Genomic DNA, 20387 nt, shown 5'->3' with positions numbered 1-20387 from the left:
TAAAATTTAAGGCCAAGCTTGTAAAAATAAGCTGCCTTAAAGAAAAAGGGAGCATTACACATAGGGAATGGGAAGAATCAAAACGGGCGTTTTTTTTTTTTTTTTTTTTTTTTTTACATGGGCTGTATCCCAAAGACCGTTTGGAAATTCTTAGCCAAAACCAACTTTGGTAGACTGGGGGCTGGGGGGCGGAGGCGGGGGGTCCAACTCTTTCACTTTTACCCCTAGGTCTGTCTCATTTGTCTTTGGTGTCTGACCTTTTTGAACACACACACACCATCTTGTATTCATTTCAGTTCAGTAATCACTGCAAGGGTGAGGGAGATTGGGGGGGCTCCTTTGTCCCAGGCATAAATTCTCTTTTCAGAAAGAAAATCTTAAGTGTGGCTAGTATCCCTTTTGCATATAATCACCATAGTCCACTTTGAACTGTCCTCACACTTCAGCAAGGAGCCCTCTGCATGGAACCAAGTGAATACACAGTAATAAATCTGAGATGAACTGTTAGAGATAAGGCTGCTGCTCTGGTCACAGAAAACAGCAACTAAAAATGATAATTCAGGTTGTCATACAGTGACCAGATGCTCTGTCTACCAGTTACATGAACGGAGAAACTGACGTGAAGTTTGGTGTACAGCTTTTTTTCAGGGGAGGCAAGAGAGACTGTCTTCCATAGTGAACAGGTCTGTAAGTGAACACTGGGATCTGGTTCCTCCAAAGCTCACAAGGCCCTTTACCTCCATGAGCATCAAGAGTCCATTGCCTCCCTTTGGTCAGCTCTTCCCCAATTCTGCCTTCAGAAGAATCAGTTATTGAAAAATGTGTCTATTTTTGTCAGGTGATTGAAGGAAGTGGGAGTGTTGGGTGTTCACAGGATACTCCCTTCTCAGAACTGCTCCTCAGCCACGTGGAGGGGGTTCTTGTTCATTCAGCTTTGCCAAGGAGATATTACCTGTGTGCAAGCAATAGCAACAAAGGATGTTACAGCTGAGCCTGCTGCCCAACTGGCTCTGCTGAGTTAGTTCATCGCTTGGTTTGTCATGGAAAATACGCAATGGAAATAGTTGTAGCTCCCATCCTGTTTTTCTGTATCTTAAAGAATCACAGTTACAAGTCAAGCTAAATTAATGCATACTTTTAAATAGACAGGCTAATGAGCAGCCATATGTATGCGTATAGCAGCGGGAGGAAAGACTGAATTCAGTTTATCCCAAGCAGCAAAGTCTGAAACAAGGTTCTATTTGAGAGACCTTATCTATGATTGATGGATACGTAAACAGTAACAGCTTTTAGGCTCTGAGATAAAGCGATTATAGAATTTCTCTGCACAATTAACTGCCGTAGTGTAGTTAATCAGACATGTTTTAAGAGTTTAGTGCACGTATTTTCTAGCTTCCCATCCTTGCTTCAACCAGAGCTTTTAACTAGTTGGTCTTGATCAAAGAGGTAACCTCTGAGCTGACCAGGGTTAATGGCTAACAGGCTGCATGTGGCTTTGCAGGTGTGTCTTACTTGGCCTGCAAATTAGTTGCCAACACTTAAAACTTGGGGAATATCACCCAAAATGCCAGATGTCCAGGTTCTCTGGGAAAACAGGCTTGCGTTCTTGCCCAGCACCAAATGAGAAGCAGTGGGTGCTAGCTGCCCCTTCAGGCAGAGCTCAAGCTCCAGACATGCCACTGTACACAGAGACCTAGTCCTCCTTTGCTCATCTCTGTTACCAGTGGGCCCCTAAATGTGAGAGTGACCCCTGAACTCTACTGCCACCTGATGCTACCATCTGTATGCACGTTATACTTTCCAAAGTGCTTTTACTTAGCTCATTTGGTCCTCACAGTTCCTACCTTTGTTCCCTAGTTCACGTGTGACTTTGTTAAGCCACTCTGGGTAACACATACCTGGAGGGGCCACAAAATACTCCTCGACGACACGATGGGAGTTCTGTAGTAGTTCTTCAGCACAGTTGCCTTCTGTCACGTTGTCAGATCTCAGGTAAAGGCATCTACAAAGCCCAGAAGCTCAAGGTTATCTTAGAGAGGAGGGTTTCCAGGGCATGATAGGGGAGGGTCAGGAATGGGAGCAGTTTATTTCTGAGTTATGGTTATTGGTCATAGTTAGAAACTGGTCAAACAGTAGACCAAATAACAGTCTAAGTTTATAGATTCTTCTGAATTCCTCAGGATGGATGTGTTTTAAGAAGTATTTATTGGATGATTACTATAGGTAAGTTACTTTTGGTGGAGATGAGTGAAAAGACAACCAAGCAAAGCCTGCCAAGGGAGTACCAAGGGGCATGTAAAGCCTGGGTGTAGAGTAGGTGCTCAGAATAGGTGATGCTTCTGCTGACTCTTAAAGACAAGCTATAGTTGGATTGGAAAATGGAAAATATGTGGCAGAAGCAGCAAGCATGATCCCAAAGCAAGAGAACCCAGCACATTCAGAGAAGGGCAGAGAGTTCAGCAGCGCAGCAGGATGGCCTACTTGAGGAGGAGGAGGAGGAGGCTAGAAACCGAAGCAGAATGGAGGAGAAACTTGTTCAAGAGTGGTTGTAAGTGACTTGTTTTATGAATATTAGCTCATAAATGACAGAACGGGAATCTGGGCCCACATCTGGTACCCCTAAGAGATTTTTTTTTTTTTAACCACAGCCACCTTTGTGGATATAAAACTGCCCGCCCTTGGGCAAGATGTAGCACAAACAGCTTAAGAATCAACCACTGTTCTCTGAGCCTAGTGGCTTCACTAGTGTCCAGATGGCAAACGGGTAAAACCAAACAGGAGCTTGAACACGTATGAGGCTTCACTATTAAGGTTTAAAAGTGCAAGACAAGCGGTCTGAGCCTGCTCCCAGATACCTGGGCTAAAAAAAGATCAGTCTCTAAATCACTGAGGGGAGCAGCAAGCTCTGCTTTGAGTAGGGCACAGACTGAGGCTTAGGCCTGATGGGGCCTGGGTCACGTGACAAGGGCATTTGGTCAAAGGCTGCACACGAGGGCTAAGTTTTGACGATAAGATTCTTTTAAGAAAGGACAAATTGTATTTCTTTGGCTCTCTACGGCACTCAGTCCAGGCATGACACAGTATTTATTCGTGGTTTGGAAAGTGGAAAGCTGGAGTCTTCCAGGATCTGCCACTTGAGAATAGTGTAGGCTTAGCAACAACAAAAAAGTTCCTTTAAAAAAAGTGTGGCTTTGAACAAGTATGATCTTTCCAGACCTTAAATTTCTCATCAGAAAATTGAAGGTTGCACTACATTTTTTTTTAAAAAAAGGAATTGTTGAAAATACACACAGCAGAACATGTACCAATTCAACAATTTCTACATGTACAATTCAGAGACACTGATTACATTCAGGTTGTACCACCATTCTCACCTAGATTTTTTTTTTAACCACAACGATTACGCATTCATTTTAGAAAACTTGGAAAACAAAAATAATAAAAAATCATCCATAATTGTACCACCCAAAGGTAACCACTGGGCTTCTGGAGTTTCTATTTCGTTCAGGCAGTTTAACAAAATGGCTGAGAGCTCTGGCTCTTGAGTCACCTGAATTCAAACCCCAGTGCCACACGTGGTACACGTGCAAGTCGCTTAGCCTCTCCATGCTTCAGTTCCGTCAGTTGTAGAATGTGTCATAGAGTTGCTGGGAATATTAAATGACGTGAAAAAATAAGATTTGACAATGCTGGGCCTCCATTCTCATGGCAGTAAGAAGTGGGTGCTGAGTAGCAGCGGCTCCTTTCAGCAGTTAGTGCACCCCAGGTACACGTCAGTCCACACCACTCCAAGTATACCCATGCCTTTACTCGAAGCCCTTTTAATTATGCATAACCTGCCTGGCCCCTGTCATTTCCAGACTGCTAATTACTGGACGTGTGGAGAGTTTGATGACATAAGACTCTCTACCACCACCAACAGGCGGTTAAAGCTACTGCAGCCCAACGGAGATCTACTAACTGATTTTTTCAGTATCATTTGGTAATCAGGTTTCCTATGTAAATAAAATTTCCAAAAAAACAAAATTCATCCCTTTAAATACCACACACTTCCAGTTAATTACTATTTATGATAGCTATTTCTAGAACAGACTCCCACCTTCCTGTTTTCTTAATCATAGACTACCGGGTTTCTGTGATGGTAGCACACCAAGCAGACCTTTAACTTCGCAAATTGCTTAACTTTTCTGGACCTCAGAATCACGTATTAAACAGCAGAATGGGACTAGCTGAACTCCTGAAGTGCCTGTCAATTACTGATTGACTTACTAAATGTCTACCTCACTTCTTGTCTTTCTCAATTGGGGTTTTGCAAGAGAATTTAGCCCAAATGCCCTAAGACACCAGTTCTGATGATAAATCAATTTTTCTCCTATCCGTCTGGACTAGCATTAGTTATGTACCATTCTTGGGAGACTTGAGAAAATAATCACTCAAATCTTTCTGTGTTCCAGTTCAGATGAGAAACACTGTTTGAGAAAGGGTGCAACTGTGAACTAGAAATCCCTGCCCTCTGAAGTTCACAGACAAGTCACTTAAGCCAGAATCTATGGGAAATGCTAATACAGAACCATGGAAAGTGCTGTGGCAGCAGAGAGGTGACATATGTGCTCTGTCAGCCCGTGGACTGACTAATGAGACAGTTATGCTGCTTCTGATTCTTTCTGTCTCTTTTCTGGTATTAGACTGGCAGGAGTCATTTCTCTGGGCGCCCCTGTACTTTCATCTAAAAGCCTATTCCCTCTCTCCTAATTTATTCTTTTGTGTTTGATGCACACTGGAATGGGAGCTAATTGATTTGGTTAAGAGTTTTGGGTTCAAATAAGGCTCTGAGGGACACCTGAAGCACGGAAGTATTTGGCTGCAACCAGTGTCAACTAATTCAGTCTCTGGATTTGAGATGAAAGAGAATGAAGTTTCTAGGGGTTAAGTTTAGACGGCTTATCTAGAGCAGAGTCCCAGATTTTCTTACTGCCTATAAGACTTTGGACACGTTACTAACCTTTCTGAGTCTCAGTTTCTTCATCTATAAAACACACCAGTATTTACCTTTCAGGGCTGTAGGTGATAACTGAGATAATACATACAAGTTCTTGGTGGCTGGTGTAAGCAAGCTAATCTTTTTTAGCTTAACACAAATGAGATGTTATTAATGCACAGAGAGATTTCTATTAACCAGTCAGCGTTTTTGCAGCTAGTATGGACACTGCCTAAAAACCTTTTAACACGTGTCTCCAGTGGGTTCTATTTCAAACGTTACTGAGGCAGTCTGTTCAAAACATGAGTGTCCCAAAAATGTCACATCTCTAAAATAGAGCCATTAACAAAAATCTGGTTCCTGAATTTATGGAAAGAGACAGATCACTGAGTGCCAAGCTATGATTCCAGCTATCAAGTCCAAATTCCTCTTCTTTTTCACAGGCTCTTTCCTGAGTAATGGCTGCATTTCTTTATAGTTACCCTCTAGATGACTTGTGCAATTCTGACTCCTTTTTGTGCTTCTGTTCCCACCTTCCCCAAATATATTAATAAAAACACTCATCCAACAGACATTTACTGAGTGTCTGTCTGCTCAGTGCTGGACACGGAGAACATGATGAGTAAAACCAGATATGCTCTCTGGAGCTTGGGTACATGGAGGGAGAAGGTAAAAGAATCAAATATCACTCAAATATATGTAAAATTACAGTTCTATTGAATACCATGAGAGAGCCACAGTATACTGAAAGGGAATTTGAGTCAGTACAACAAAAGGAAGACTTTGAGGAAGTGACAGTTGAGATCTGAAGCAAGGATATTACGTATGCAAAAAAGAGGAGTGGATAGGACCCAGATAGAGCTCTAGAAGGGAAAGAGCATGGAGAACTCAAGGAATTATAGCACTGACTCGGAGAGGTGGGCAGAGGCTAAAACAGATGACGCGCGCTAGGATATGGGGAGGCTTTTATCCTGAAAAGCACTGGGATGCCTCCTAAAGGGCTTGGGTAGGGGAATGACATCAAATTTTTGTTCTGAAATGCTGTGTAACTATGGGCAAATTGGTTAACCTCTCTAGACTGGGCATCAGATTGCTAAGTGGAGAAAAGATTCAAAGGAATCAAAGGCTAGAGGTGGGAAAAACAGGTGCCTAATAAGGCTTAAATTTCACAAAGCACTTTACATCAGGAAAAGACTAGGACAGACGGTTGTAGGTTGCTCCTATCATTAGAAGCTACAAACACATTCTTTCTAAGAAGTTGCAGCCCCAAATGGCAAACAAGTCTGCTGCTGGGAGGAAGCTTCTCAAAAAAGATCGTTAAAAATATATATATGAGACCAAACGGTCAACATTTACCCAAAAGCAAAGATGAGAAGGTTGCCTGAGGGGGCAGGGAAGCTAGATTAATGGAAATGGAACAACCAGAACTGAAGTAAAGGGACTGTTGACACAATGTGGGCTGTCCAAGAAAAAGGGAACAGTAAGTGCAAAGATCCTAGCGAGGGAAAGAATTCGGCGTGTTCAAGCAGTAAGGCGGCCAGCTGGCTGAAGGTCACTGAGTGAGAAGTGCGCTGGGTCCTAGGGGTAGGCAGGCGGCTCCATCAGGTAGGGCCTGGAAGGCTATGATTAGATTTTATTCCTAGTTACATCGGGAGGCCTCGAGGGCTTTACACACGGGAGTGACAAGATCCATAGTGAACGAGGAGAAGAGTGAAACCACTTACCCGCGGGATGACCGTGGGCAGTTCCTGAATTTCGCTAAGGCTCTTTTCCTCTATGTGAAATGGGGACACCATTAATCGCCACCTGATAGGGCTGCGAAGGCACCACACTCAAGGCTTCTGGGGCCACAGCCTGAGTTTACCTGTCCTCCAGTACCGACTCCATGGGCTCCACCCCGTCTGTGTCCACGCCACGGAGCCGGTCGGCAAAGGCGATGGCTTTCTCCAGCCGCGCCACGGCTTCGCGGCCACCAAAGTCCACAAGCGCCAGACGCTCCAGGTGTTCTATCAACTCGGCGGTGACCTGACCAGTTCCCTGGGGAGCGAGGCCAGAGGCGTGGGTTACGGACGGGGCCTGCTCCGCTTCCTAACCCGCTTTGCCACCCGCCTTGAAGCCCAGGCCTTTACCTGAGGATCTACCTTGAAGGTGAAGCCCCGGCAGCCGCCCAGCCGGGCCCGAAGGCCCAGCCTCACCGTCCGCGCCCACATTTCTCGCCTTCTCAGCCCCCGTAGTGAGCCCGTTACGTAAGGCCGAGCGACGCGCCCGAGAGTGATGACATCAGATGCGGCCCTGACGAGCCGCCGCCGCCATGAACAGCGTTGGGGAAGCATGCACGGACATGAAGCGCGAGTACGACCAGTGCTTCAATCGGTGGTTTGCTGAGAAGTTCCTCAAGGGGGACGGCTCTGGGGACCCGTGCACGGACCTCTTTAAGCGCTATCAGCAGTGTGTTCAGGTGAGTCCGGCTCGAGTCCTCCTGCCGCTACCGCCAAGGCCCCGCGTTCTCTCTACTGTGTCCCCCACCGCAAACTTCGAATTGTGCGGCGGTTGGGACCCGGAGGGTGGGGAAAAGCCGCAATGAGGCCAGTGGCAGGAGACCCCTCCCATACCATCATCACCAAGGCCTCCTGGGTATCTGAGTGACAGAATTAAGTATGTTTGCAGTGCTTTTTGACGGAGCACATTTTTTGGTCCATCTGGTGCTCATCTTAAGCTTGCAAAGTGGGCATCGTTATTTCTATTTTATACCTGGAAAACTCAAGCCCAGAGATAGGAAGTGATTTGTCCAAGTCATTAGAATTAAGTTTGATTCTCTTGGAGGCGGGGAGTGTGTGTGTGGTGTGTACGGACGCGCGTACGCTAGCGCTTTTCTAGCCTGTTGAGGGTCCCGTTGTTTTTGCTATAATCCCCTCATTGTCCCGTTTCTCTCTCTCAGCCACATTCCTCCAGCTGCATCTAGGAAATTATGATCCAGTCCCAAAGGATGTGCAACTGCTTTAAATATAAAAACTAACAGCACTGGGCAGAGCACTTCCAGTGAGTTAACTTATAACATCCTTAGGGTAATTCCAGAATGTAGTTGCTATCTTTATCCCATTTACAGATGAGTAAAGTGAGGTTTCCTCAAGGTCACATAGCCACCAAGTCCTGGAACCAAGATTTGAACCCGTGTCTGTCACTAAGAGTGGTGATAGTTTTTTGTTTGTTTGTTTTTTTACATTTAATGGTTTCCTCACCCATTTCCAATTTTTCTGTGGTCTTGCATTTAATTGCTTCATAATGGTAATTTTGTTGATTAAAAAAAGGGCATGGGGCTTGAATCTGGGTCGGTAGTCTGATTTTACTTTTGTGCCATCAATATTCTATTTACAAACTTTGGTCCTCAAGCGTCATATAAACCTTTATGATGTGTTTTCTCCTTCCATCAGAAAGCAATAAAGGAGAAGGAGATTCCTATTGAAGGACTGGAGTTCATGGGCCACAGCAAAGAAAAGCCTAAAAACTCTTCTTGACCTTGACAGTCACCTTGAAAATGAACTCCTCATATCAGCAAATTGAAGACTCTGGATTTTGTCAATTAAGACTGTGAAGAAAGCCATTGATTTGATGAGGAGTTCAGGAGGGAGTTTTATTCCTTCCTTCTTGATGCTTTCCTCTCACTTGCTTCGAGGCAATTTCTCACTTGCTCTGGCATTACGGGAATGGAATGTGCTAAAGACGATTTCTTGAGATTATGGCTGCAATACTTAGTCTGGGATCAGCTTTAAGTAGACTTTATATGTAAATAACTATAAAATAGGATGGTCAGGGTTGCCTGGCCTCTAGAGTTATGCTGCAAAGGATATTAGGTATACTGTCCTGGGGTCATTGTTCATGGAATCTATTGGTTAGCACTTCTCTCAGGAAGCTAATGCTCTAGAAAGGACCCCAACATGGGAGCATAGTTTTATTTTTGTATAGTAACTTAACGGTTAAGATCGCTGGTAGCTTGGGTTAGCCAAAAGGAAGACAGCTTTTAACAAACTTACAGCCTTGCCTTAAGATTTGACAGCTTCAAGTGTTGCAGCAGACACTATCTCAGAGCCTATTACAGTGTAGTTCAGGAATTTAGATACTTGGCGTAGCTATGGAGAAAGATCCTAAGTTGCAAAGATTTGCCATTGCTGGCTTCCAGCCCAAGTCAATGAATTAAGTCAACCTGCGTTATCATAAAAATGTCAAAATGCTGCATCTGGTTAAATGGGAGGAAAAAAAGAGTTTGCTTTATTTGCCTTCTTTACTTATCTTGCCCTGTTAACATCTGTAATCATGAAAATGGAATAAATCATAACATTTAGTTTCTCATTGTTTGCCCTTCAACTTCAGTGCATCAAACAACTACTACCTTGTATCCCCACACACCAAAGAAACACTGAATAGGGTTTTATATGTTTTATAATTTAAAGGTGAAGAAAAAGTAAAGATTTGCTAAAGCTAGGTTGTATGGTATAGCCATTTGCAACTTTACTGATTTCTAAAACTTTTTTCTGCAATAAAAAATCAAAAACCTGTTGCCATCAATTCTGAGTCACAGTGACGCTATAGGACACAGTAGAACTGCCCCATAGTGTTTTCCAAGGAGCAGCTGGTGGATTCAAACTGCTGACCTTTGGTTAGCAGCTGTAGCTCTTAACCACTGCATCACCAGAGCTCCATTTTTCTGCAATAGGCTATGCAAATACCTTCTTAAAAAATTTATATTGTGGCAAAAAAAAAAAAATGTTAGGACCCACTGAACAGTTATATACTTTAGAATATCGTGTAGCCCCCACAATTGTGTATCTTGAATTTGGTTCAATTTATTATTTGCCCAAAGGTTATATGAAACTCTAAAACTTGATTCACAGAAGACCTAAATTCTATTACGTTCTCTCCACTTTACCAATTCATATTTAATGTGATAGTCCTTAATGTCATCTAAAACATTTTTCATTTACATATGTGTGGACTGGCTGAAGTACATTATATAAGGATTATAAAAGATATTTGGAATCCAGCCCAGGGAGGTTAGGCAGGAAGCTGAAGTTAAATATATCTGTTCCGAACTCAGACTGACCACAAGCACACCAGCTCTACAGGGACTCAAGTGTAGGCTGGATTAGAGAACCAGGTGGCAAAGATAACTCGGGGATTCTTTTTCTCTTACTGGAGCGTGGCTTTCCCACCATGTTTCTATACACCTCACCTTTGCACTACCAGTTTCATGTATGTACTATGCCATACAGAAACCTTGTAGCCTCTTTAACCTTCCTATAAAACTGTCCAATTGAGCCTTGCTTTGAAAAGAATAAGCCAGCTGCAAGCCAACCATGTTCTTTTATTGTAACTCATATTGAGAGGTGCTTGATCTGAAAGCTGCATATGCTAGCCCAGAAACTCACTTCCGAACCTTTGACTTTTGGGAAAAATTTGTAGGAAATTATCTTGAGCAGTCCTCTTTAGTTTTATTTCAGGGAGTGAGAAGGATATTCTAGCTAATTAATTACCAAAATAGATTTAAGAATCCCTGAAGTATAATTCCAATGCTCAAGCATCAGGTATCTAACCCTATTCATACTACTTTTAAGTCTAAAAGACAGATTAATAACTTGCTTTATAGCCATGTTGTGCCAAAAGTACTAATGTTAAATTGCTTCTGAGGGAATAATTTCCTCACCCTATTTTGACTTCATCCTCCCCATAAAGTGACTCCAACTACCTCAGCTACTTCATAGGTTTTAAATTTTGATAAGGAGTTCTTATCGGGCTTCTCTCAATTCTTATAGCTACAGGATAGAAAAAAGTTATCTGGCTATAGGGAGTATTCTCAGCAAATGCTAGGGAATGGGATACAACAAAGCTGAGACCTGGAGGAAGCACTTTTTCTTGAAAGTCTCAGGTACCTCTTTCAGATGTAAACCAGAGCCATTCTGCTGGCCACTCCACATCTTTGCCATTCAAAGTCTGTCAAGATCCAATCTAGATAATTCATTAGCTTCACTGCACCACCCACCCCAGACACAAGAAACCCAATATAGGCCTGTTGTAAACACTTATTCAGTGGGCTGAACCGGACCTGAAACGTAAACAGCAGCCACAGACCCTAGTATGCAGAAAGAGAAATAACATTAATGCTAACTTCTGAGGGAAAAATGCCACCAAACAATTCAACTCCCAGGTCATGACTGTTATTTATTTACGGCATCTCCTGCCCCATGCAAAATAATGGAAGATCAGTGTATTGGTCATCATTTGATACAAGTAAAAGTGAGCTTAAGGTCCCGTACACTTCCTGGCCCTCATGCAGAGTAATGGTCCAAACCAGTGCTGTGGTCCCCAGTAGTGGTCCAGGTTCTCTTTAGTCATCTTCATAGCCAGTTGGAAGTGGATTCACATGAGGGTTATGAAACAGAGTATGGTTACCATCTCCCCAGGGAAAGGGCTGTGGAGTGAAGATGTCAATTAGACAATTCCAGAAAGTAGTTCAGAAACAGCATGCCTGTGAACTGCTTAATATGTTAAAAAAAAAAAAAAACACGGAAATTAGTCCTTACACTACTCACATATTTCAGCCTTCCCACAATTTAGGAAGATCTTATAGCTGCCAAACCAAAACCAAACCCATTGCTGTCAAGTTAATTCCGACTCATGCAACCCTAGAGGAGAAAGTAGAACTGCCCCACAGGGTTTCCAAGGCTATAAATCTTCAAAGAAGCAGACTGCAACATATTTCTCAAGTGAAACAGCTGCTGGGCTCAAACTGCTGACCTTTCGGTTAACAGCCCAGCACTTAACCACTGCACCACCAGAGTTCCTATATAACTACCAGCAGGTCCTTAAAGTAAACAGGAGAAAAAGCAAGATCCAGTTGGTTACTCATAAGCCTCTCCTTGGTGACTAGTGTATCTCGTACTGTGTTTATGTAAGTGTAATTCTCAAATCACCTGTATCAGAACGGTGGGAATGGGGGAGGGATGCTATCTAAATGCAGTTTTCTGGGATCCATCCCAGACCTGAAACAATCTCTGGATTGGAAAACTGCAACTCACTCCCTGTTCTTGATTATTTTACATACTACATTTGACAGCAGTGATTTTCAACCTGCGACAATTTTGCTTCCCCAGGGGACACTGGGCAATGTCTAGAAACATTTTTTAGGTAATGCCACTGGTATCTGTGTCCTGGTGGCACAGTGGTTAAGAGCTCAGCTGCTAGCCAAAGGTCGGCAGTTCAAATCCACCAGCCACTCCCTGGCAACACTATGGGGTAGTTCTACCTTGTCCTATAGGATCGCTATGAGTTGGAACCGACTCAACGGCAATGGGTTATACTGACATCTATGGAGGCAGTGGTAGTTCAACAGTACAATTCTCACTGTGTTCCATGCAGGAGACCCATGTTCAATTCCAAGCCAATGCACTCGAAGTGCGGCCGCCACCTGTCTGTCAGTGGACGCCTGCTTGTTGCTATGATGCTCAACAGGTTTCAGCAGAACTTCCAGACTAACACAGGCTAGAGAGAAAGGCCTAGGGCTCTACTTCCAAGAAAATCAGCCGATGAAAACCATACAGATTACAACGGTTCAACCTCATTTTGTATAGCGCTGTCATGAGTCAGGGGCCTGACTTGACAGCAGCTAACAAGTGACATCTGGTGAGTAAAGAGTAGAGGCCAGGGATGCTGATGAAAACATCCTACAACGCACAGGATAGCCTCCCACAACAAGAATTGTTAGGTACTGTCAAGTCGATTCTGACTCAGCGACCCCATGTGATGAAGTAGAACCACGCCATAGGGTTTTCTTGGCTGTAATCTTTACGGAACCAGATCACCAGGTCTTTCTCCTACGGAACTGCTGGGTGGGTTTGAACTGCCAACCTTATGGTTAGCAGCTGAGCACATAAGTGCCACCAGGGTTCCTTACAATAAGAATTGTCCAGCCCCAGATGTCAATAGTAATGAGGCTCAAAGACTCAAAAATCCCAAGTCTAGAAGTCTAGGTTAAGTCTTTAAGAAGTCAGTTCTACTTGGGCAAGGCCATGCAGTAGCTTTTAAAAAAAAAAAAATTGTAATAGTTTATTACAGTAGCTACAGCTACATCAATAGCTAAAGGGTAAAACAGTTGAAAAGGTAACTAATGTAGGGGTAGGGATTAGGGAAGGTGGTCAGTTTCTTCATTATAAGTTAACACAGCAGCAATTAGTACCTGCAACTAATACTTGCCAGATGTCCAGGTCCTAGAAAGGCAAACCACTTTCACACTCTGCCACTCTAAGGCAGTTTCCCAAATATCCAAGTTTTATACAATCAACAACTGTTCCAGAACATTATCAAAAAGCAGAGGGTGGAGTGAATCAGAGAAAAGGAAAACTGAAAGGGAGACCATTTACTGTATGACCTTAAAGAGAAAACTGCAATGTGACTCCCAAGTCTCAGTTTGAAGACACAAAAATGTCCATTCATCACCTCATGGAATTAATTCCGTTGGTTTAAAAGTACAGGGTCATGGCTTCCTGGGACTGTCCAGTAAATTGGCCTAATACTGTTTTCAGAGTTACTGTCCCACTCCCTAGAAACCGTGGTGGCCTAGTGGTTAAGTGCTACAGCTGCTGACCAAAAGACAGGCAGTTCGAATCCACCAGGTGCCCCCTGGAAACTCAATGGGGCAGTTCTACTTTGTCCTATGAGTCGGAATTGACTAGATACCAATGGGTTTGGTTTTGGTTCCACTCCCTACTTCAGTGAATAATGCCTGGGGTCTTCAAAGTTTGCAAGCGGCCATCCAAGATACAACAATCATCCAAGATACAACAATCGGTCTCTATTAGCCCAGAGCAGCAAAAAGAGGAAACCCAAGCAAAAAGGTGGAACTGGACTGCAGGTCTAACCGCTTCCATGAACTCCTGCCTCCCTCATCATGAGACCAGGAGAACTGGATGATGCCTGGCTACCATTACTGAATGTTTTGATGAAGGAATCAATAGATGAATCCTCATCAAAGGTGGGAAACTGCGTGGAACAGATTTTCAAATTGTTTCAGAATCCAGACTTACTGGAGGAACCTCTAAGTCAATCTCTGAGAAAATCTTCAAATCATGAACTAAATTTATCTCCTGAAGTCATCTTTAAACTAAACAGTTTAGCTAAATTAGTAAAGAATGTTCGCCATGAGCACTGCACTCTTTTAAAGAATTATCTATATGAGATCAAACTGACAACAGTAACTTTAAACACTGATGAGGCGTGTAGGGGGTACTCAGTCTAAGTTAATGGTAGTGAAACAATATGGCAAGAGATAACGAGGATGGTGACACAACGTTAAGAAAAAAACGTTACTGAATTTTACATGTAGAAACTGTCGAATGGATTTGTTTTGTTTCGCCTGGCGTGTTTTCACAAAAATTTCAAAACAAAAAATTCTGTTTGTGAAGAGTAAATGAGAAACGTACGTGCCTGGCACTCATGGCTTTGGAAATGAAGAATCTGTACTAGGCCATCTGGAATGCAAAACAAAAGAACACTCAAAAGCGTCTCCAAGGGCGTACCTTGGACCTGATGCGGAGATGGGGGTAGGCGACGAATTCGGGTCTCTCTTCCTCTCCGTGGTGGGACTTCAGGAAAACGTTCAGCATGCTTATTCCCACCCCGGGGAGCGCGACGAAGAAGGTGAGGGCCTTCCACATGCGAGCTGCAGGGAGGACGCAACCACTAAGGTTGGACTTGGGGCCTGCCCCGGCCGCCTCTCCTCAAGACCTTAAGCCAAGGTCACGGTCCCGCCCCGCCTCGCCCAAGTGGGGCTGAAGTGCGCCCTGGCGACCCCATCCCCAGTACCTGAGCCCTCCTCGCCGCGAGCTCTGCTCGCCATAGGCCGCCTTAGCTGTGGCCGGGACCGAAGCAGCAGCCCAGAGACCCGGGAACTAACCACAGACGCCATTTTCCGCTTGGACCGCCGCAACGCCGGAAGCGGAAGCAGAAGGATGGGGGCGGGACCATAACCTCAAAAGGACGATACTATTGGGCGGTGCCTTCTCACCCGCAGTCACGGGAACCCTGGTGCTCGGGCACTGTCATCTCGGCTGACCGCGTCCCTATCAAATTCCTCGGGCCGCCGAGCCAGAGGGAGCATGCGCCGTCTTCAAGTTTCGCCTTTCCCTTCGTGCGCATGCGTTTGCTCTTCCGTCTACCTTCTGTTTCCACTTTGGCCAAGTGTGAAAACGCAAAAGGCTTGGGGAGGGCGTTGCAGCCCTTGGACTGCAAGTAGGAGTTCCGAGCACAAACTACTCAATCTAAAATGCCATCCCCCTTTCTCGCCATTCTCTGACCATGCGTTATTTTTTTCATGGCACCTGAGATCATCATCGCCGTTGTCATTATTAGTTTGTCTTATGATGCCAAGAGTTTGCCGCTGCAGCATTTTCAGAGCCTGGAATCGCGCCTAGCACGTAGCAGGTGCTCATACAGATTTGCTGAATAAATGATGAAGGAATGAATAGCAACGGAAACGAGAAAGAGTCCTGGAATTGGTGCCAGTAGATCTGGATTCTAATCCTGGATCAACATGCTCAATTTGTGGTTTCCTTAGCCTTCTCTCCCTTAAACTTATGGAAACAAAAATTGGCATCTATTATATTTTGTCTCTACAATTTTTTCTTTTTGCTTCGTCTTCCCTTTTTCTTCCTTCTGCTCACGCAAAAAGAATTCAAAAAAAAAAAAGAAATGAAGGTCAACTTTTTTGATCACAGACCCCTTTAAGAATGTGATGAAAGCTATGAACCCTTTCCCCAGAAAAGTGCACTTGCTCCAACGTGAACACAGTTTAGCATACAATGTGTGTCATTGCGCACCAGGGTAAGAACCCCTGGGTTGGGAAACAAATAAGGACTCCAGTGTGGGAAGTCTTGCTTCCTTCCCTTACAGCCTGTGTGACCTTGGTCAAGTTAAATGAAACAAATGCTTTCAGGTCATGCAGTTTCGCTAAGACAAAAACTTAGGATCATATTACAAGAGCTTATAACCTAATCTAGCATTAAAGCTTTCTCCGAGTAGCCTGAGTCTTTACATTTCATGGTACAAGCAGGATCATCATATCCCTAGGCATTCTCAAACACAGCCAAAAGGGTATATGAGGCCCCACAGTATAGAAAGAGCCCAGGCTCAGGGATCAGGAAAACCTGGGTTCAAATCTCTGATCTGCCGCCAGCTGAGTTTCCACTTCTCTGTAATATGGATGTAATATGCACTTACTCATGCCTTCATCCAACAAACATTTATTAAAACCCAGCTCCAACCTTCATTTATAATAATGAGGTTTCATTTAATAAATATTAACTAAGCCATGTACTATGTACCAGGCTTGTAGTACCCAGAAACTATGTGGTCTTTCTCTTCTGCAGCTTACATTCTAGTGATAGACACAGAGGATTAAATTTAAAATGTCCCAAACCGAAAACCAAACCTGTTGGCACTGAGTCAGTTCCAGCTCATAGCAACCCTATGGGACAGAGCAGAACTGCCCCATTCGAACTGCCAACCTTTTGGTTAGCAGCCAAGCTCTTAACCACTGCAACAGCAGGGCTCCTTAAAATGTCTAGTACCTGGTATATGTTAAAAAAAAAAACTTGACACATGTCCATTTTCTCATAGAGCTTTCATACACCTTGCAGGGTGGTTCCACTAAGTAAAGGTTCTATCATATGCTTGGCACGTAGTACATACTCAGGTATGATAGCTGTGATATATTGCTGCTAGGTATGCTCAGCATTTTCAAAACTTTAGATGACAGCCCAGGAAACCAAAATCATCAATACAAGAATAGCTAATGCTTGTTGTGTTCAGTCGAATCGATTTCGACTCATAGTGATCCTCTAGGACAGAGTAGAACTGGCCCATAGGGTTTCCTAGGCTATAATCTTTAGGGAAGCAGATTGCCAGGTCTTTTATTCTGTGGAGCCTTTGGTGGGTTCTAAGCTCTTAATCACTGAGTCACCAGGGCTCCTTGGCTAATGTTTACTGAGTGCTTATTTTGTGCCCAGAGCTATGCTAAGTGTTTTACATGAATTGTCTTCCTTATCTCAGTAAATGGCGACTCCATTCTTCAGGCCAAAAACATTGGAGTCCTCCATGACTCTTTTCCTCTCTCTCACTTTTCACATCCAATCCATCAACAAATCCTGCTGGCTCTCTCTCCAGATACATCCAGAATCTGACTGCTTCTCTCCATTGACTGCTACCACTTTAATCAAAGGTGCTCCCATCTCTAACCTGGACAATTGCTACAGCCTCCTAATTGGTTTCCCTGTTGACTGGCCTCATACAGTCAATTCTCTACATGGCAGCCTAAGGGATCCTTTAAAACTAAAGTCAGATAACCTCTATCTGTCAAAATCCTCTGATGGCTCCCACCTCATTCGGAGTAAAGACCAAAGTCATTACAATGGCCTATACAATTCTATACAATCTACTCCCACAGCTACCTCTATGATCTTATTTCCTGCCACTTTCCCCTTGCCCACTTCTCTTCCATTACATTGGCCGGCCTCCTTGCCTTTCTTTGAACACCCCAGGCATGGTCCTGCCTCAGGAGTTTTGCACATGTTCATTTGTCTGCCTAGAAGAATTTTCTCCCAGATAAAAAACCCGTTGTCCTCAAATCGATTCTGACTCATAGTGACCCTATGGGACAGAGTAGAACTGCCCCATAGGGTTTCCGAGGAGCAGCTGGTGGTGGATCGAACTGCCGACCTTTCAGTTAGCCTACAAACGCTTAACCACTTTGCCACCAGGGCTCCTTCCCCCAGATAGTCATTATTTATTATTTATTTTTATTGTGTTTTAGATGAAGGTTTGCAGAGCAAATTAGTCTCTCATTAAACAATTAACACACATATCGTTTTGTGACATTGGTTGCCAACCCCACAACATGTCAACACTCTCCCCTTCTTGACCTGGGGTTCCCCATTACCAGCTTTCCCGTCCCCTCCTACTTCCTTGTCCTTGCCCCTGGGCTGGCGTGCCCACTTAGTCTCATTTTGTTTTATGGGCCTATCTAATCTTTGCCTGAAGGGTGAACCTCAGGAGTGATTTCAGTATTGCGTTTAAAGGGTGTCTGAGGGCTGTACTCTTGACATTTCTCCATTCTCTCAGACCAGTAAGTCTGGTCTTTTTTTGTGAGTTAGAATTTTGTTCTACATGATTCTCCAGCTGTGTCTGGGACCCTCTATTGTGATCCCTGTCAGAGCAGTTGGTGGTATTAGCCGGGCACCATCTGGTTGTGCTAGACTCAGTCTGGTGGAGGCTGTGGTAGTTGTGGTCCATTAGTCCTTTGGACTAATCTTACCCTTGTGTCTTTGGTTTTCTCCATTCTCCCTTGCTCCAAATGGGTTGGGACCAGTGGAGTACATATTAGATGGCCCAGATAGTCCTTATTTTATTCAGGCCTCTGCTCAAAAGTCATCTTATCAGAGAGGCCTTCCTAGACCATCCTAAAGTGAAATAACCCCTCCCACTCTAACAGTCTATCCTCCTTACTGTGCCTTGTCTATCTTCCTGACACTTAACCACCATCTGCTGTATTAAATGCTTGTTGTACCCCAGCACTGCTCGTGGTAGATGCTCCCTGAGCAAGGTATTCCCCACTTTTCGAAAGTTCATTTTATGCCACTTTGCTTTTAAGAACGACCTACATTAGTTCCTGTTTTTGATAGCCAAAAGAAATCCGAAGAGGATTTTCGATTTTACGTGAAAAGCAGAAATAGCGTTCAGTGTTTGCTTTGCAGTAAACCATTAAAGAGGCAGCCTGACCCTCACTCTGGTCTACTCTAGAGTGAGTGAAGGGATACGCCATCTCCCATAAATGGGGAGGAGATAAAGAAGAGCTATCTGATAAACGTGATCTTAACTGCTTTGGAATTTGTGATTTAAGATTGAGCAAAAGAGGGTCTTATACAGAGATGCAATATTTTCCATCCTTTGCATTCTCACCACTGTAACCCACCAGTGTACACATTTCATTGCAAGAAATTTGGAAAGTGCCAAAAAACTTCAGTCTGGTACTTAAATGACACGTACTTTGAGTAAGTAACGGAAGAATAATTTTGTTGTTTGTAACTCTTTTCAAGATGAATTATATGCTTTTAGAGAGCAGTAGGGTCTGTAGATGGAGCCCTGGTGGTGCAATGGTTAAGCTCTTGGCTGCTATTTGGGGTTCAAAGCCACCCAGGGCTCTGAGGGAGAAAGACCTTGCGATCTGCTCTGGTAAAGATTACAGCCTAGAAAATTCTGTGGGGGCAGTTCTACTCTGTCACATGAGGTCACTATGAGTCAGAATCAACTCACCAGAACCTAACAACAACAACATTCAAGATGCTGGATGTAGTGAGTTAAAAACGGCTGGAAATGCTTTGCCATTCCTCCCCTTAAATCCACTTTTCTTCATTTGTAGGTTGTTTACTGTTATATACATGATGCATTTTAGATCTGACAGGAAATCAAGAGGCAATATATTTTATGTTGCCAGAAAAAAAGCAATAGCCAGCTGGCTCTGTAGCTTTAACCAGTAGAAAGTGGTGGAAGTGTTTACTGTGGAACCAAGGATATACCTTAAGAGATCTGCAGCTTCTGCTTTCAAGTGCTTGGAATGCTCCCCTTGTGGAACCCAGTTGCCATGTTATGAAAAGCTCAAGCTAGCAGAGAGGCCACGTGGAGAACCTAGTTGCTTCAGTTGAGCTCCCAGCAGAAAGCCATCAACAATTGTCAGAAAAGTGAGTAAAACGATCTTGGACATTCCAGCCCACTTGAGCCTCCTGAGGACTGAAACCCAGCAGACAGCATGTGGTGCAGAAGAACCTCTTGGCTGAGCCCAGTCCATCCATAGAATTGTGAGAGAGATAATAAATGTTAGTTGTTATTTTAAACCAGTAAATTTTGGGACAATTTGTGATGCAGCAACAGATAACCAAATTAAGTAGGTCCTGATAAAATAACTGGAGGACCTTTTGCTTGCTGAACTGTGTGTCAAGTCTGCATATGTGAGTTTAGAATTCAGAGCTGGCTTAGAGTCAAAAGAACAAGTTAAAAATTTGATGGAATTGCTTGGATGAAAAATCTTGGAGGGAGAACAGGGAGGCTGAAGGCTAAGAGCTGTGTATAGTTGGAGTAAAGAAAGAGAGAGAGAGAAGAGAGAAAGAGGGAGAGAGCTCAAACCACTATCCCACTTATACCCCATCTTTTCCTGTGGTAGTTTTGCGGAGAAGGGGAGTTGGGGGGGGGACATTAAGTCATCTACTATGCTGAGCGAGATACAAAGCTCTCCCTCGTTTCCCCTACATTACCTTCAGTAAAGTCTGTATTCCTTACACAAAAAAGAAAAGGCAGCACACACCCACGTAGC

General features: G+C 43.8%; 3 protein-coding genes across 4 annotated transcripts; 1 reads left to right on the top strand and 2 right to left on the bottom strand.

Moving 5' to 3' along the window:
• Window positions 1–138: 138 nt before the first annotated feature.
• On the bottom strand, window positions 139–7239 carry GATC (glutamyl-tRNA amidotransferase subunit C). Its single transcript, XM_003419323.4, has 4 exons — window positions 7108–7239; window positions 6843–7015; window positions 1899–2002; window positions 139–952 (listed from the first exon to the last, which is right to left on the bottom strand). The coding sequence occupies exons 1-4, from the start codon at window positions 7186–7188 to the stop codon at window positions 900–902; spliced, it is 411 nt and encodes a 136-aa protein (XP_003419371.1). The 5' UTR covers window positions 7189–7239; the 3' UTR covers window positions 139–899.
• On the top strand, window positions 7173–9325 carry TRIAP1 (TP53 regulated inhibitor of apoptosis 1). Its single transcript, XM_003419259.4, has 2 exons — window positions 7173–7436; window positions 8410–9325. The coding sequence occupies exons 1-2, from the start codon at window positions 7290–7292 to the stop codon at window positions 8491–8493; spliced, it is 231 nt and encodes a 76-aa protein (XP_003419307.1). The 5' UTR covers window positions 7173–7289; the 3' UTR covers window positions 8494–9325.
• A 1846-nt stretch (window positions 9326–11171) lies between these two features.
• Window positions 11172–14969, bottom strand: LOC100674944 (cytochrome c oxidase subunit 6A1, mitochondrial). Of its 2 annotated transcripts, none has more exons than XM_003419260.3 (3): window positions 14831–14969; window positions 14545–14687; window positions 11172–11441 (listed from the first exon to the last, which is right to left on the bottom strand). In XM_003419260.3, exons 1-3 carry the CDS (start codon window positions 14931–14933, stop codon window positions 11358–11360), a joined length of 330 nt encoding a protein of 109 aa, XP_003419308.1. In that variant the 5' UTR covers window positions 14934–14969; the 3' UTR covers window positions 11172–11357. The 2 variants fall into 2 exon arrangements, with proteins under 2 accessions (XP_003419308.1, XP_023415214.1); XM_023559446.2 differs by having other exon boundaries at window positions 11397–11508.
• Window positions 14970–20387: the final 5418 nt, after the last annotated feature.

The sequence above is a fragment of the Loxodonta africana genome, chromosome 19, assembly GCF_030014295.1.
Source record: "Loxodonta africana isolate mLoxAfr1 chromosome 19, mLoxAfr1.hap2, whole genome shotgun sequence".
NCBI lineage: Eukaryota > Metazoa > Chordata > Mammalia > Proboscidea > Elephantidae > Loxodonta > Loxodonta africana.
Note: the sequence above shows the minus strand (reverse complement) of the source record. Positions and strands in the feature narration are given on the sequence as shown.